The sequence below is a fragment of the Convolutriloba macropyga genome, chromosome 14 (genome assembly GCF_964194025.1).
Source record: "Convolutriloba macropyga chromosome 14, txConMacr16.3, whole genome shotgun sequence".
Lineage (NCBI taxonomy): Eukaryota > Metazoa > Xenacoelomorpha > Acoela > Convolutidae > Convolutriloba > Convolutriloba macropyga.
In genome coordinates, this window is record NC_134481.1 from 28,789,404 (window position 1) to 28,807,559 (window position 18,156).

An 18,156-nucleotide genomic window follows, 5' to 3' on the forward strand; every position below is an offset into this window, starting at 1 on the left:
GTTTGATTAATTGGAACTTATCAGGGCTAACTTGACGTGTACCTTTGTAGTTACTAGCTGGCTCGCTTGAATCGTAATCCTTCTCCATCATGTTGTGAGCCTTGTCGAAGTTCCTCACATCCATGCCAGGGAAGTACTTCTGCAGCTCGTTCTCTCTCGTCTCTATGCTGAAGTCACGGATTCCCCCCAAAGAGTTGTCGTTCTCAACTGAACTTGTGTGGGGAGGAACAGGTGCCTATTCACAAACACATGCTTAATTTATTACTGTCAAAGATAATTGAAATGGCAAGATTGTGACTTCGCTTTTTTTGAAAATGACTATTTATGCCGTATGGAAAACAAGGTCATCAGAAGACCTGAGCAATCAGTTTGCAAAATTTGAAATTTAAAAATCATCCTCGCGTGTGGAATAGTCGATAAACGAGTCAGAGTCGCTGTTGAAAACAACTAAATTGGTTTAAAACGTTCACTAGTTAAAATCCATATTAATAAGCAATAATCCTACAAGAGTAGTATATCGCGAGCAGATCTGGGGGGGGGGGGGGTAAAGTATGTACCTATGTATTAACATTAGGTATAGCCTCTTTTCATCCAATTTCCAAATATGAACCTAAAAAGAGAGGGAGAACAATAGACCTGTCAACTGATCATAATCACCCAGGGGTCTTTATCTTAATTACCCCAGGGAAATGCATCCAGTTGGAATTTCCGCTCTAATGCACTTCAGATAATCTTAACTACTTAATAAAATCCATCTGCAGAATTTTTACTTTCATACACTTCATTTACGCGTATTTTTTTTCAATTAGCAATATTTTTTTATATTTTCGATTATTAATGAAGTTTTGTTTCGAAAAATATCAAATTATTGGAAGTTTTTCCACAAATTTGTCGAAAATTGTTTGCAAGTTTTGTTTTTTTTACTCCTCATGATGTGAAAGCATGCACGAAACCGATTTTTTGGCAGTTTCTTTTGGTAGTTTCCTGTTTTTTCTCGGTAGTTTCAGTTTCAAAAACCCGAGACGGGAAACAAACTTTCAGATAATGCTGTTCTAATAATGAATTAAAGTTATTTTTAACGCTAATTTCATTGAAAAATACTAAAGCACTGAAAACGATCTCTGAAAAATTTTTGTTTTTTCGTAGTTTCAGAATTTGAAACCTCAAACTAACTTTTTTTTGTTTGAAAATTTACGTTACAGTACAACTTTAGGGTATTTTTCGAAGGGTAATTCGATGGTGGTAATTTCACGGTCAATTGTAGATTATGGATTTGGGTTTTTTGTAGTTTTAGTTTCTCAAACATCAAACTACCAAATAATTTCTTCGAAAATTGTATGCTATATCAACTGTTTAAATTTTGTTTTTGAAGAAAGCATTTACTGGTGATTTTCTTGACTTTAGGAAGTTACGCTTTTTGAATTTTACGAAGTTTCAGCTTCTGAAACGTAAAACCTCAAACTATTTTTTTGGTATTGTGTGTTACAGTACATCTTTATAGCGTAATTTTTGACGCAAAATCAAATGGACATAATTGAAAAGTCATGAAGAGAGGACAAGTTTGTATTTTTTTTCGAAGATTTAGATTCTGAATTGATGATCTGAATTGATGAATTTCGATGACCTAGATTCTGATACCCAATTGTTGCCAAAAAACCAATTCTTGTCAAAAAATACCCAATTGTTGTCAAAAAGTACCCAATTACTGCCAAAAATTATCCAATTGTTGCCAAAAAAATCCCAATTGTTGGCAAAAATTACCCAATTCTTCTCAAAAAGTAACTAATTCTTGCCAAAAAAGACACAAATCTTGAAAGAAATTACACACTTCTTGACTAAAAATTACTCAATTCTTGCCAAAAATACCCAATTCTTGCCAAAAAAATATCCAACTCTTGACAAAATGTACCTAATTTTTGCTAATAATACAATATTCTTGCCACAAATACCCTATTAACCACCAAAAATACACAATTATTGCCAGAAATAACCCAAATCTTTGCCAAAAGTACCCAATTTTTCATAAAAAAACAATCCCATTATTGTCAAAAATGCCCAATAATTACCATTAAAGCGAGTTCTTGGCAAAAAAACACCCAGTTTTTGACACAAAACATCCAATTGTTGCCAAAAATACCCCAATCTTCCCCCAAAATACCCATTGTCACCACAAAGCAGCTATATCTTGTCAAAAAATAACCAAATTCTACCCAATTTTTGGTATTGTCAAAAAAAATACCCAAATTGAAAGCAAAAACAAAATTTTATCAAATATTTATTTAAAATGTATTGAAAAATTGGACAACCTTGCCATCATCTGTATTTATCTAAATTCTTCCTGACAATTCAATTATTTAGTGACCTTACAAACGTCAACTTTTGATATCATCTTTTGAGAAGAATCTTCTCAGGTGATCGATATAGGTTCAATGATCACAAACTCGTCACGAATTATTTACTATTGTCCAAAATTAGTACTAAATGAATCAGGTTAATCGTAGTATTTTAACAATTACGTCCTACAATCTTGACAATTACGAATAATTAGGTAATCGGGCCACTGACACCTTTGGAACAAAATTTAGTCCAGCTACGTCAAATGATTGCTACAATCAAGGATACTTAGGTATTGTATGGGGTCACTCAACTCATGTGAACAAAAAATAATCCATATTACCTACGATAAGATTATTCTTACTTTATCAAAGCATGCAAAGCTCATGTGATTGAATTCTGACTCATAATAATTTAACAATTACGTCACTATTGCGTCATAATGATGTCATTTTTTTTATTATAGTGTACAAACAAAGGTCCAACTCATTGAACTTCTTTTCCTTCTCTTCGAGAACTAGACTATAGTTAGATTTTTCATTCTTTTCCAGCAAAAATTTCAATATTTTTGCTACGAACATAAGTTGTCAACTATAAACCTTTCAGTGAAGAATCTTCATCTCCAGGACATCTTCCTATTTCCCATTCCAGGCAAGTCACTTCGGTTATAAAATATGAAAACAGACCAGAAAAAACGTGGCTATTAAAATCATTGTACTCATTCACAAATAAAACATTAATTCTTAAGTTAGAAATATTTTGCAAAATCTTCAACTTTAGTTTATTTAGGGAGTTCAGTAGTCTTCACAAAAAAAGGCTGGAAAAAAGAATATCAAATCTGTGAAATTAACGAAAATCTCAAGGCCCACTTCTTCCCCAATTTCAATGATGATGTAGCAATTATAAAGGAGAGCAAAACGTTCTCAGGCTGGGTAGCTGATCCTCTATTTTCAATTCCGAGGAAGCTTCTGGTCTTCATTATTACGATCGAGAAATTGCCTGAAGTCGCCCTACCATAAAACAGACAACCGTACACTTCAACACGACCTACACCAAAAACACAACTTTGCACGTCCCAGAAAACATGGATTTAAGCAGATCAGCGCGTGCGCCATTCCGTGATTATAAAATGTCTTGTAGAGTTTTTGAGGAGGAGAGGCAACTTAAATTCCTGTGGTGTGTGTCTTACGAGTTTGAAAGTTTGCAAGCAGAAACCTGATTGGGATTGTGACAAGTGGGAAAATGGATCATTGACAGAGTATTATAGCGAGTATAGAAGACCCCAAGTTTGGCAACAACACTTGACCCAAGTTTGGCAAAAAAAATTTTGACAAGGCAGTCTCCTTTTCGTGTTTTTCTGCGAAACTGAACTAGATATAATGAAAGAAGTACAGGGAGAATCGACTGTTGAAAATACTTCACTCAGGTCTGCCAGAACCACCCTTAGTACTGTAGTCAATGAATATGCAGATTACCAAGATCATATTTTCTCTGATAAGGCAAGTGAAAAAATATCTGAAAAAACTTCCCTCAAATCTGAGCAACCGGTGTATTGCACACAAAAGACTGTCAGGAGAAGGGCTTCTGCTGTCAATATCCCTGAGAGTGTGGGAAGTAAAAAAACTAGATGTTGATGAAAACGAAGACAACATGTGTGTTCGATCGCGCAAATTGAGACGAGCTTCTGAGTTATATAGTAACAAAAACTAACAAGCTGAGAAGTTATTCCTCTGACTGATTATTTTTTTTATGTTTCCTGTATAATTGCAGATCTTAAACTAGTGTTTTCTGAGATGACCAATTGAATATTTAATTGAGTTTTGAAAATGTATTTTTGAATGAATTCTTATTAAAAGTTCAATTTTGAATTTAAATTTGTCAAAAAATGCTTGGTTTTGTAATATCCGTTTTTTTCAGAAATGCCGGTTAACGTCGAAATATGCTTGTTTTTGTAATATCTATTCTTTCAAAAATGCCAGTTTTTGCTTCTGCAATACATTCCCCGCCGCTGCCTTGAATCGTTTGTTCAGATTAATGTTGATGCTCGCCGTGAAGGATATCAAAACAGAGAGTCTACTGTCGTTGCAGCGACTATGAAGTTGATTGGAAATAGTTCATCTGATTATCAGATAATGGACTGCAGTCAACATACGAATACGAATACATACGAATATTTGAAAGGTTCTCATGTGGATAAGTTTATTAACAAGAAGTTTTTTTAAATCCCTGAATGAGTTGCCAGGCCAGATTTATGAGGTCGACATAAACAAGACATTTCTTTTTTATCCTCCTGCACCACAAACTTACAATGTTGCAACTTAATTACAATTTCTTCACTTTTTTTGCAAACCAAACAAATATGAGTTGATTGAAACGGATACTTATACTCTTTACATGGCACTTACTTAGGAAAAACTTGTCGAAATCAGTCGACCAGAAATTCGATTATTGTGAAACTGTATGATGCAAAGCGATTGCAGTGATAAATTCGCAGCCAACTCCAGCAGCAATTTTTCCCACGAGAATGTTGCAATAAACATGCTGCCTTTGAAAGAGATTACCTGGTCTTTTTAAGAAGCATTTCTAGTAAAAAAAATCTTTAGATATAGGTACACACACAAATCATAAAGTATGAATTTTACAATATAACGAAAAGGTGTAAACACAATTGCATCACTTTTTGTTGTGAAAAAAATATTGTTTTTATAAACTAAATGTTGTAAATGTCGTTTTCTAAAAAAAGTTTCTTTTATGAAAGGTGTACCTTTTGGTGCTGTTTTTTCTTTTTTCATTTGTCGGTTTTTGAAGTTTTTAATGTGAAATTTTGAATTTAACTATTTTGTGAAGAAACGTGTAGTTTTAATCAAATACAGTTCCTTTCAAAAATGTTGTTTTTCACATAAGTTTTTCAACAGAAATGTAAATTTTGATGAGTTTATTTCTCTTTTTTTTCTATTTATCCGCTTTTGAGGTTTTTTAATGTAAAATTCTGAATTAAGTGATTTTTTTGAAAAAAAAATTTACTAAGACATTTCTTTTCAAAATGTCGTTTTCTAAATAATGTCGCTTTTCAAAATGTCGTTTTCTAAATAAAATGTCGTTTTCTAAAAAAATGTGATCTTGATGTAAAATATTCAAAAAAACTTAAATTTGCATACGATTGCTCGAATTCGAGATATTAATATCTTGAAAAATAAAACATTGCATCTGTAAACTATGCAGTAACCTAATACCAAAGTCTAGAGGAGGTTTCTTGCCACTTGAGGCTGGAAAAGCCTAAAAAAACAATTTCAAAAAACATGAAGATTGCAAAAAATTTTTCAAAAAAATGCCAAAATTAGTGATGTTAAAATCTTTAAACTAGTGATGTTAAAACACTACATTGCATCTAGAAACTACACAATAACTTTTTATCGAACACTACAGGAGATTCCTTGGCTCTTGATTTATGAGGTCTAAATAAACAAGACATTTCTTTTTTATCCTCCTGCACCACAAACTTACAATGTTGCAACTTAATTACAATTTCTTCACTTTTTTTGCAAACCAAACAAATATGAGTTGATTGAAACGGATACTTATACTCTTTACATGGCACTTACTTAGGAAAAACTTGTCGAAATCAGTCGACCAGAAATTCGATTATTGTGAAACTGTATGATGCAAAGCGATTGCAGTGATAACTTCGCAGCCAACTCCAGCAGCAATTTTTCCCACGAGAATGTTGCAATAAACATGCTGCCTTTGAAAGAGATTACCTGGTCTTCTTAAGAAGCATTTCTAGTAAAAAAAATCTTTAGATATAGGTACACACACAAATCATAAAGTATGAATTTTACAATATAACGAAAAGGTGTAAACACAATTGCATCACTTTTTGTTGTGAAAAAAATATTGTTTTTATAAACTAAATGTAGTAAATGTCGTTTTCTAAAAAAAGTTTCTTTTATGAAAGGTGTACCTTTTGGTGCTGTTTTTTCTTTTTTCATTTGTCGGTTTTTGAAGTTTTTAATGTGAAATTTTGAATTTAACTATTTTGTGAAGAAACGTGTAGTTTTAATCAAATACAGTTCCTTTCAAAAATGTTGTTTTTCACATAAGTTTTTCAACAGAAATGTAAATTTTGATGAGTTGATTTCTCTTTTTTTTCTATTTATCCGCTTTTGAGGTTTTTTAATGTAAAATTCTGAATTAAGTGATTTTTTTGAAAAAAAAATTTACTAAGACATTTCTTTTCAAAATGTCGTTTTCTAAATAATGTCGCTTTTCAAAATGTCGTTTTCTAAATAAAATGTCGTTTTCTAAAAAAAATGTGATCTTGATGTAAAATATTCAAAAAAACTTAAATTTGCATACGATTGCTCGAATTCGAGATATTAATATCTTGAAAAATAAAACATTGCATCTGTAAACTATGCAGTAACCTAATACCAAAGTCTAGAGGAGGTTTCTTGCCACTTGAGGCTGGAAAAGCCTAAAAAAACAATTTCAAAAAACATGAAGATTGCAAAAAATTTTTCAAAAAAATGCCAAAATTAGTGATGTTAAAATCTTTAAACTAGTGATGTTAAAACACTACATTGCATCTAGAAACTACACAATAACTTTTTATCGAACACTACAGGAGATTCCTTGGCTCTTGATTTATGAGGTCTAAATAAACAAGACATTTCTTTCTTATCCTCCTGCACCACAAACTTACAATGTTGCAACTTAATTACAATTTCTTCACTTTTTTTGCAAACCAAACAAATATGAGTTGATTGAAACGGATACTTATACTCTTTACATGGCACTTACTTAGGAAAAACTTGTCGAAATCAGTCGACCAGAAATTCGATTATTGTGAAACTGTATGATGCAAAGCGATTGCAGTGATAACTTCGCAGCCAACTCCAGCAGCAATTTTTCCCACGAGAATGTTGCAATAAGCAAGCTGCCTTTGAAAGAGATTACCTGGTCTTTTTTAAGAAGCATTTCTGGTAAAAAAATCTTTAGATATAGGTACACACACAAATCATAAAGTATGAATTTTACAATAAAACGAAAAGGTGTAAACACAATTGCATCACTTTTTGTTGTGAAAAAAATATTGTTTTTATAAACTAAATGTTGTAAATGTCGTTTTCTAAAAAAAGTTTCTTTTATGAAAGGTGTACCTTTTGGTGCTGTTTTTTCTTTTTTCATTTGTCGGTTTTTGAAGTTTTTAATGTGAAATTTTGAATTTAACTATTTTGTGAAGAAACGTGTAGTTTTAATCAAATACAGTTCCTTTCAAAAATGTTGTTTTTCACATAAGTTTTTCAACAGAAATGTAAATTTTGATGAGTTTATTTCTCTTTTTTTTCTATTTATCCGCTTTTGAGGTTTTTTAATGTAAAATTCTGAATTAAGTGATTTTTTTGAAAAAAAAATTTACTAAGACATTTCTTTTCAAAATGTCGTTTTCTAAATAATGTCGCTTTTCAAAATGTCGTTTTCTAAATAAAATGTCGTTTTCTAAAAAAATGTGATCTTGATGTAAAATATTCAAAAAAACTTAAATTTGCATACGATTGCTCGAATTCGAGATATTAATATCTTGAAAAATAAAACATTGCATCTGTAAACTATGCAGTAACCTAATACCAAAGTCTAGAGGAGGTTTCTTGCCACTTGAGGCTGGAAAAGCCTAAAAAACAATTTCAAAAAACATGAAGATTGCAAAAAATTTTTCAAAAAAATGCCAAAACTAGTGATGTTAAAACACTACATTGCATCTAGAAACTACACAATAACTTTTTATCGAACACTACAGGAGATTCCTTGGCTCTTGAGGCTAGATAAAACTATGAAATGACAAAAACTTTCAAAAACTTGAAAAAAATTACAAGTTTTATTTAAAAAAAAGACAAAGATTTTGATATTAAAAATTTGAAAACTATTCTAGGGCCAATATAAATTTTTAAGTAACGTATCACCAAAGCCCTTAGTAGGTTTCCTGCTTCCTGGGGCCGGAAAAAGTTCGGTAATGACAATAAATTTTGAAAAATTTGAAACAAAATCAAGTTTTATCAAACAACTGCTGAAATTCGTGCTGTTAAAACGTTGAAAACCATTCAATTACAAACTAAGCAGCGGCCTATTATCAAACACTATAGGAGATTTTCTGAATCCGGAGCCTGAAAAACCTTGAATAATGAGAAATGTCCAAAAACATTTTATAAAATGCGATTTTTGTCAAAAAAACTGCTAAAATTCAGGATGTTAAAATTTTGAAAAAAATCAGTACGTCTAGAAACTATACAGTAAGCTATTAACAAACCCTAGAGGAGGCTCTTTGGCTCTTGAGGCTGGATAAACCTAAAAAACGACAAAAATTTTCAAAATTCTTGAAAAAAGTTTTGTCAAAAAAAATGCAAGAATTCGCGATGTTGAAATGATGAAACCATTCTATTAACACTAGAAACTATGCAGTAGAACCATTATTAAATCCTAGGTTGGGTTCGTTGACATATACGGCTGTTAAAACTCAAAAAATGCCAAAAATTTTCAAAAAGCTTGAAAAAAATTGAAAACTAAAATAAATTTGAGAGTAGTGATGTGTCTTTCTGGGCAAACTACGGGGGGGGGGGGGGGGGGGACATAAGTGTCTTCCCGTGAACACTACGGGGGGACACAAGTGTCTTCCTGGGCAAACTACAGGGTGGGACACTTTGAAATTCTTTCTCCTTATTTCCTCTGCCATGCATGAAACTAATCTTAGGAAACCATTTTCCCTCCACTTGCGTGACTGGTTTGCCGCTTTGGGCTTGAAGCCATTTTAACTACCACCGCTTTTGCTTTGAAAGTGAATTCGTCATATGTCTGCGCCAGGGTACTTTAATCTTGTTTTGGTCTGGGCAAACTCCGGGGGGACATAAGTGTCTTCCCGTGAACACTACAGGGGGGGGGGGGGGGGACACAAGTGTCTTCCCGGTCAAACTACAGGGGGGACACAAGTGTCTTCCCGGTCAAACTACAGGGGGGACACTTAGATTTCTTCTTTGTTTTTCTCTGAGTCTTATGGAGGGGAGGGGGGACACTTGCATTTTAAAAAAAAATCAGTTTAAGGAAACCAACCAGGAAGAACTTTAAAAACCTTGAGGGAAAAGGAGCTGTCATGTAGACACAAACAAAAAAAAGTAATTATCATACCCTGCAAAAGTCACCTAATTTTCATTTGTCTATAATGCTTGCTCAAAAACAGCATGACAACAACAATCGCGACGGTAGATTTAAAAACCATTCATGAAATCTATAATTTAATAAAAACAGACTATCCAGAGCATAATGAAAGATTTCTTTACTTTTTGGCAACCTGCTTGCACTTGGACCCTGATGTTAACCTCGAAATTGCACTAAAACTGAGGCCTTAAGGTGGGATCATTGGAATAGATAACTCTTCATTGGATACTTATTTGAAATCATTTAAAGTGCTTCGCTTACATGCAATTCTTCATGATGCCTCTGGATTTATTGCAGAGTATAGCCAAAAGGGTCCAGGATACTCTTACTTTTTGCCTTGTCCAATCACAAACGCTTACGTTGGTCACCTGACAGGTTTATTCTTCAGCATGTTCGTGAAAACTTTTAAACGTAACTTATTCAGTTTGCTGGAATGTTGAGTCCGGAGATTGTTGTTATAGATTTTGAAGGTTTTCGACACAAAAAGAGTGGATTCATTATAAAAGAATTATCTATCTGTTCAAACAACTACTCAGACACGGTTCTTTTTCTTCCTCCAATTTCCTTCAACTCGCTGTCCTCGAGTGAGAGGAAAGCGCATCAGTGGGTATCGAAGCATTTGCATGGTATTTCGTGGGACAGCGGCAGCTACCCTTACTGGTTTCTATCACAAATATTTATAGCAATCAAGATCCGTTTTCCTACTGCTAAGTTCTACGCAAAGGGGAAGGAGAAGACGGAGACACTGCAAAAACTCCTTCAAAAAGACGTCACAAATTTAGAAGCATTGCTATGTCCAAAAATTGAAGAAATCTTCACTCCAGTAGAGCACTTGACTTGTTCACTTCATTCATCTATACTACCATTCAAACAAAAGAAAAAGCATTGCGCAAAGAGAAAGGCACAGGTGTACTTTTATTGGATAACAGTACCAACTAATGAGTCGTCGTGTGGAGAAAGCAACTCCTTCAAATCTTCAAGTGAATTTATCTCCAAATTTGACAGTATGCAGTTGCATTGCGAGTGATAACCAGTTGACAGTGACTTTTCTGAAAGAAGAAAAAATTGATTCTCGTGGACAAACTATACTGAGGAAGCAGCAAATACTTTGTAATACTGCTGAAACTGAAACACTAAAGAAATATCTTTCACTGCTGGAGTACTTTCAAATGTATCATGTCTTTACAAGAGAAAATGAAAAAACTGAAACTAACCCCTTTACCTACGCCCAAGTATCCAGTGCCAGTACCAGTACCCCTGGACGATGAGAGTCTCCCCGATGAAATCAAAGAGGTAGTCAGAGAAGGAAAGGTGGAGTCAATTGTCTACTATGGCAATGACTACGGATTCCAAGCGAACTATAAAGTAAAATATAAGAAGGAAGACAAAAACTCTGAATTTATTACATACGAATTTTTTATGGTTGATGAACTAACTAAATAATAAACTAACAGAATTTTTGAATTAAATTCATTTTTGAAAATCATTTGCTTTCAAAATGAGTCAATCAGGAGATCAATTAGATTGCGCTGGCAGTGGAGCAGGAATCACTGACTTGGTTTTTGATGATCAAAACCAAGAGAGACGGTCTTGGAGGTTTTGCAATTCTAGATTACCGCGCTCTGAGGTAGTTTATTTTACACAAGTTTCGATAATAGTTTTTCTTATTGTAGTTTCACTGACCAAATTAGTTTTCTTCCACCTCGATTGTGAAGAATCAACATTTTGGTTTTCATTGCTATCGTGCACAGTTGGATACGCACTTCCAAATCCTAAGTTATGAATAAAATAATCTCAACGAGTGATCGTCTCTTCATGGCAGTCTGTGGTCCTTCAGGTTGTGGAAAGACCGAAATTGTTTTTCAAATGCTTCTTAAGAATACGTTTTTCCCTAATTTCAAGTCAATATACTGTTTCTATCAACATGATCAACCAAAATTTCAAACGATGGAGCGTAACTTGAACATTTATTTTACCAAATTCTCGGGATTTGAATTCATTTCACAGTTGGAAAACTGTTTGCTCGTCTTTGACGATTCTTGCGAGGAAATTTTTAATGACAAGGAGTTTTCAAAACTTGCTACAGCTGGACGCCACAAAAAGATCAGTGTTATCTATGTTAAGCATAATTTGTTTCAACAGAGTAAATGGTCTCGAACAATTGATCTCAACACAACACACATCATTTTGTTCAAATCTCCCAGAGATATACAGCAGATAAGTTATATTGGAAAACAACTCAATAACACAAACTTTTTAAAAGAGCTATGATCTTGCAACAAAACAACCATTCGGAAACTTATTGATTGATTTAGACCCAACAACAACCGACTCACTACGTTATTGTTCAAATATTGTACCACCGGGGCCAACAGTTTTCTATCTGCCATCTTCCAAAGCTGTAATTACCCACCTCACAAATGAGAGAGAAAGAGATATGTATGCTGAGGCGAATGCTCGAAATGCCGGAAAGCATGCTAAAACAATTCATCAAAAAATCATCATATAAATTTATAAAATTTCTCTGTGAATGCTTTCTCAATGTTATAAATGGAAACGTGCCCACAGATAAAAGTTTACTTGAAAACTACGAAACATCATTCCGACATTTTCTTTCCAAAGAGACAAGTTTGAGGAAAAAGCGTCAGCTATTGGTAAAAAATTTACATCTACTTCGAAGCATAAGTCTCTCTTGTTACCTTTAATTGAAGAAGTAGTAATGCATGCGGAAGAGTTTGTCTTGATACCGAAAAGAATATTTGTGTCAAAACAAACGACTAGGACAGAAATTTTGGATAATCCCATTTATAAACAGAAAGCTGCTCAATTGTCACTCCTCCAACGAAACAACCCAACCGATTTTGAAAGCAAAGAGGCGACTGAACAGGAAAATAATAAAACTAATATCGTGAAAAAGCGCAAAAGAAGAACAAGTAGTGTTGATTTAAAAAGTGAATTGGATGATGGAAGTGAAAGTGTACAGTCTTTCTTTAGTGATGATGGCGAAATTGAGCCCTCATTGAAAAAAAAGACAATCAGACTTTGACTCTATAATGTCAGAAGTAGAATTAATGGAAGAAAACAAAATCCAAAGAGCGGAAATCATCCTAAACAAGATATTAAGTTCAGAAACAGTTTCCATTGAGGACCCGAGTGGTTTCCTTCATATTGAGGACAAACCTATGAGAGTTAAAGTGTCAACTTTTTTGTACAATTTGCAACAGCCGACAAAGAAAATTGACCTAGCCGTGTACACATATATTTTGCACGAACTCAAGATACCACCGCACTTAGTATCCAACACTCATGCTAAAAAAAGTTCTCAAAGAAGTTTACAGCGATGAGGAGAAAGAAGAGGAAACCGAACAAATTCAAGGAGAATCAGAAAAACAACAAAGAAGCGAACAGAGCAGTGGAAGTCAAAGTAAAGCCTCCGGATCAAAAACTGAAGAACCAAAAAATCAAACAAACAAAAAGACAGAGCAGGAGACGAAAGGAAAAAATGGTCTAACTATTAAAGATGTGAAACTACTGGATAGACTCTATTCTAAAGGTCCAACATCATTCGGAAGTTCAAAGCGATTAAAAGATTTCAGTAAACTGCCAATGACAAAAGTCAAAATGTATTTGGAAACAAAACCATCCTTCACAAAATATCGTGCACAGCGGTTGAATTTTCCGCGATTAAAAGTAATCGTCAACGATCTGAATGAAATCTGGTCTTTAGATTTAGCTCATGTTTATAAACTTGCAAAATACAATCGTGATGTTAAATATTTGCTCGTAGCAGTTGACTGCCTCTCGATGTATCTACGTGTTGAACCGTTGAAAACAAAAAATGCAACAGAAACCGCAAAGGTCTTCCGAAACATGATCAAACACAAGCAACCACAAAAAGTTTGGGCGGATGATGGTACTGAGTTTTTGGGAGCTTTCAAAACACTCTGCAACAAACGAGGAATTCATTTGTATAGTACTTTCAGCGAAAAGAAGTCTGCGTTTGCAGAAGGAAACATCAGGTCACTTAAAAATATTATTTACCGATATTTGGAGGAAAAATGGACGTATTCTTATATTAACAATTTGGATCAATTCGTAAAAACTATCAACTCCCGTGTTAATCGTGTCACCAAACTTGCTCCTAACAAAGTTACCAAAAAAGATGTACCAAGACTTGTATCATTAACTGTGGAGACTCCTCGCAGTCAAAAACCAAAACTTTACGTGGGTGATTTTGTTCGAATCGTTAAAAAGGAAAAAACTTTCCGAAAAGGATACAAGCAATCTTTCACTGACGAAGTTTTTGAAATTGCCGGTATTCCGACGCTTAATCCACCTACATATTCTCTTATTGATTCTAATAAAGAAATTATCCAGGGCAAGTTTTACCAGCCAGAATTACAACTAGTACGAGAATCTCCAAATCAAAATGAGTAGTAACCATTTTGAGGATGAGTTCACAGTACACGTTATATCATCTGCTTCGATGGACATTTTCCAGGAAAACACTTTAGCAAATTTCAGAAATTTTTTTAATGATGAAATTAATCTCACAGGAGACTGGAGAGTGGCTCTGAGTGAAATCATTTTTCCAACAAAAATTGAACACATAGTTAATGGAGATTTGGTTGCGTTCAGTCTCAGGGGATATGAGGAATCACAAAATCGCGCAACTGGATCCAACGTCATTTCACGACCCTACAATGGAGAAAAATTAGCGTTTATGGCTGGCACTTATGATACAGTTGCTCAACTTTTAGCAACTATCAAGAGAACAGTCGGACTGTCTAACTTCTCTTTCCGAGAAATCAAAAGCAGTGGGAAATACGAAATGATTTTTGGTAAATACGAGGGAATTACCTTTCCAAGTGAAGAAATACCCAGTATAATTGGCTTTAAAGGTATTCCAGATGGTTACGGAATTCATATTGGATACAAAATGATTCCCACAACAGCGAACCGATTAATAAAAAATGATGATACGAAAGCCTATTATGGTGATTTTCCAGCAGACCTTTGCGCTGGAAAGCATTTAATTTTTATTTACACAAACATTATTGAGTATCAGTATGCGGGTGATGCGAAAGCACCATTGTTAAGAGTCATTGATTCAAAACAGCGTTTGAAAAACGGTAGCGTTTGTGAGTTGGAGCCCACTCACCGGATAGTTTTCACAAATTTAGACTACAAAAAACTACTTTCGAACACCATTCAATCAATATCAATTGAGCTACGAACTGAAACGGGACAGTTAGTTCCCTTTTCGGGGACTGGTAAAGTTATTTTAACACTACAATTTAAAAAATTTGGTGATTAAATGGATTCCTACTACGCAAACCAAGCATCATCATTGCCTCACTTTTCCGGTCACTATAGACAAAGAGGTAGTGGTTTTGGAGCATTAGCTAGCGGTATTGGACGTGTTGCACTGCCACTTGCTCGGAAGTTTGTTCTGCCAGCAGCTAAACGCATCGGAAAAGAACTGTTGCTACAAGGCGTCCCTGAGTTGATGGATGTTATCGGTAAAAAGAAATCACCAAAGCAAGCTCTAAAGAACACCATATCAAACACAGTGAAAAAACAAACAGGTGGATCTTTAGCCCTCCGAATGCGACGAACGAGAAGAATTAGAAGGAATTCAAAACGCTTACGCGCTGGACCAAGGAAAACAACCAAACGCAAAACCACAATTTCACGAAAAAGAGTACACAAAAGAAGTCGGTCGGACTTCTTCGCCAAAGTAAAAGATGATCGGTAATATGTTACCAGCCGAAGCAACGCATAGTTCGTTGGATTTATTCGAGAAACCAGCTCTCCTTGTTACATTTGATGGAAGTTTTTGTCAGAAATTGGGACCGGTTTACAGCCCTAATGGACCAATGCTAGAGTTTGAAGTTGCAGGAGACCGCAACAATTTCATTGATCTCCAAAAAATTTTTCTTGAAATCAAGTGCAAGATTGTACAGTCTTCTGATGCTGATTTGAAATATGACAACACTGCTGCTGCAGATGTGACTAAAACAGACGCGCCATACTTTTGTAACAATGTCCTACATTCACTTTTTTCTGATTGTACAGTATCTGCTAACGGTTTGAAAATTTCAAGTGCCAATGGTAACTATGCCCACAAAAGTTTCATCGAAACCGAGTTTTCTCACAATAAAGATGCCAAAAGCACGTGGTTGGCATGTCAAGGCTATTCTTATGAAGCAAACCCCGGGGGAATTGCAGCATCCGAAATTACCAGACGAAAAACTTTAGTCAGAGCATCTGCTGAGTGTACATTTTACGGAAAGGTGGCGGTTGACTTCTTTACCTGTGATCGACATCTTCTCAGTGGTGTAACACTTCGAATCTCTTTTCGGCGATCAATTGACGATTTTTCTTTAATTTCAGATGACGCTGCAAAATCCTACAAAATAAAAATTACAGAAGCTAACTTATATGTACGGAAAATGACGCTGAACGATGATGTTGTGTCAGCAATAGAAAAGACCCTGCTGTTCAGTCCAGCATCATATCCTTACCTAGAAACGATTACTAAAACTTTTCTGGCTTCTGCCGGTTTGCAGAGCTGGAAGCAAGAAGATGTTTTTGGCAGAGAACCCATTAGAAGACTCGCCATTTGCTTAAACACGAACGAAGCTTTCCTCAGAAGCAAGCTGCTTAACCCATTTCACTATAGAAAATTCAATTTGGAACAAATTTGCATTTACCGTAATGGTCTTCCCGTTGCTGATAGTCCTATTTCAACTGATGATTCAAAACGTGTTTACTTTAACACTATGTCAGATCTAGCCTATATCGACAATGGACATGGAATCAGTCTAGAAGACTACCCAAATCATTTTATTATGGTTTTCGATCTGACAAGTACTCAGCAGGCATCTCACGATTTTATTCACCCTGAACTTACAAATTGTTCTGTATCAATTGAACTAAAGTTTTCTGCTGCCTTAGCTCATAATGTAGAAATATTCATTATTGGGGAAAAAGCAAGTACCATTTACATTGATTCGGCCCGGAAAGTTTCAAAGAATTATATTTTAACAAACTAATGGACGAAGACAACTTGAACTCTCTAATTCAGAGATGTTCGGAACTCAAATTTCGTGGAGTTTATGCGGCTGAAAATTTTCCAACCAACTTAACCGACAACAGCTTCATTATAGTCAATATTTCAACGTCTGCATCAATTGGAACCCATTGGATTCTTCTCTGCCGAAAAGATCGAAAAACTATTTTTGCAGATCCCTTAGGCCAAACTCTATCGTCATACAAACACTTGCAGAGCAGAATAGTCTCAAACTTTAATGTTAATACCGTATATGAATTACTGAGAAACCAACCTATACAGAAACAAAACTCAATTTTGTGTGGCTTGTTTTGTATTTATATTGCTCATATTATTTTCAGTGGACAAAAACTTGTAAAAATGAGTGATATTGATTTGCTTCGTTTTGCGCTTCATATGATGTTCTAATATTACTAACCTATATTGAAAATAAATTTTTTTCAAAATTTAATTTTTTCTTCATAAAGGAAACGAACACACAGAACATCAGAATCAATTTCCAACTTTCCATATCCACTAATAAAAATATCCATTACTTGACAAAAAGCACCAACATGCGGTCCAGAGAGAATCGATTGAAATCTTTTCAGAGTTTCAGTTGTTAGTTGATCAGTTTGAATTGGTTGATTTTTTTGCTTCGATGCATTTAATTCAACTTTTGTGTCCAGCAATGTTTCGGTATAAGCAGTCAGGTTGTTGAAATTTGTTTGTGACGTTTTTCGTAAAAATTGGCAAACGCTTTTGAATGGAAGCAGTAGTGTCTGCTTTTGAGAATCCGTTGAAATTGCTTTTGTTGAACTCCATTGCCAGCAAGAATTTTTGAAAAACATCTCCCTTTGCCTCCAGTGTATCCGAAGACGAGAACAGATACTTGAAAGTTGTAAAAAGACACGGAACTGAACACGGTTTTGTTTGTTTGAGAAAGTCTGCTGAGAACTCCGACACGTCGATAAGAACATGGTAATGATTAGTAGGGTTGTAATCACAGTGGACACTCAAAATGCATGCAAAAGGCAAAGTTCTTGAGAGAAGAAAAATTAGGTTTTTCTTCCGATATGAAATATTTAAAGTTTTTCTGAAACTGCTTGAAGAAACCCGGAGAACGCTCATACATCGCTTCCACCATTTTCTAATATATTATAATTAGTCTGAATTGTCGTGCTCGTCGTCTTTTTTAGTTTTACGTCTTTTCGCTGCTGGAGCTTTGTTAGCTTGATCGTTTTCAGTAGCTGTACCAGCAGCAGCAGACCGTATTTTTGCTGACCTTTTTGACAAAAGCTCAAACTCATCTAAAATTAGAGTAATTCGTTGTTGAAGTTCATATTCCTTGTCAACTTTTTTAAATAGCTTGAGAAATACATAGGCACCCGTATTTTCATAAGACTTCACTGTTGCGCGTATCAATCTTTTCTCTGTTCTAGAGATTTCAAAATACACGTCTCCAAACTGTGCGTCCTTAGCAGCAGTAAATGGCATTTTCAAGAATTGTGTACTTAAACTGTGTCAAACTACCTGTTTTGAAAGAATTTTCGGAAATGATT

The 18,156-nt window shown here is 34.6% G+C and overlaps 1 protein-coding gene across 1 annotated transcript in view; it reads right to left on the reverse strand.

The window, feature by feature from the left end:
* The window catches only part of LOC142353214 (uncharacterized), a 712,302-nt gene that overhangs the window by 13,350 nt on the left and 680,796 nt on the right, over positions 1–18,156 (reverse strand). Inside the window, exon 20 of the mRNA XM_075405443.1 lies at positions 43–235. Coding sequence (XP_075261558.1) covers positions 43–235 — 193 coding nt within the window. The remainder of the gene's footprint in view (positions 1–42; positions 236–18,156) is intronic.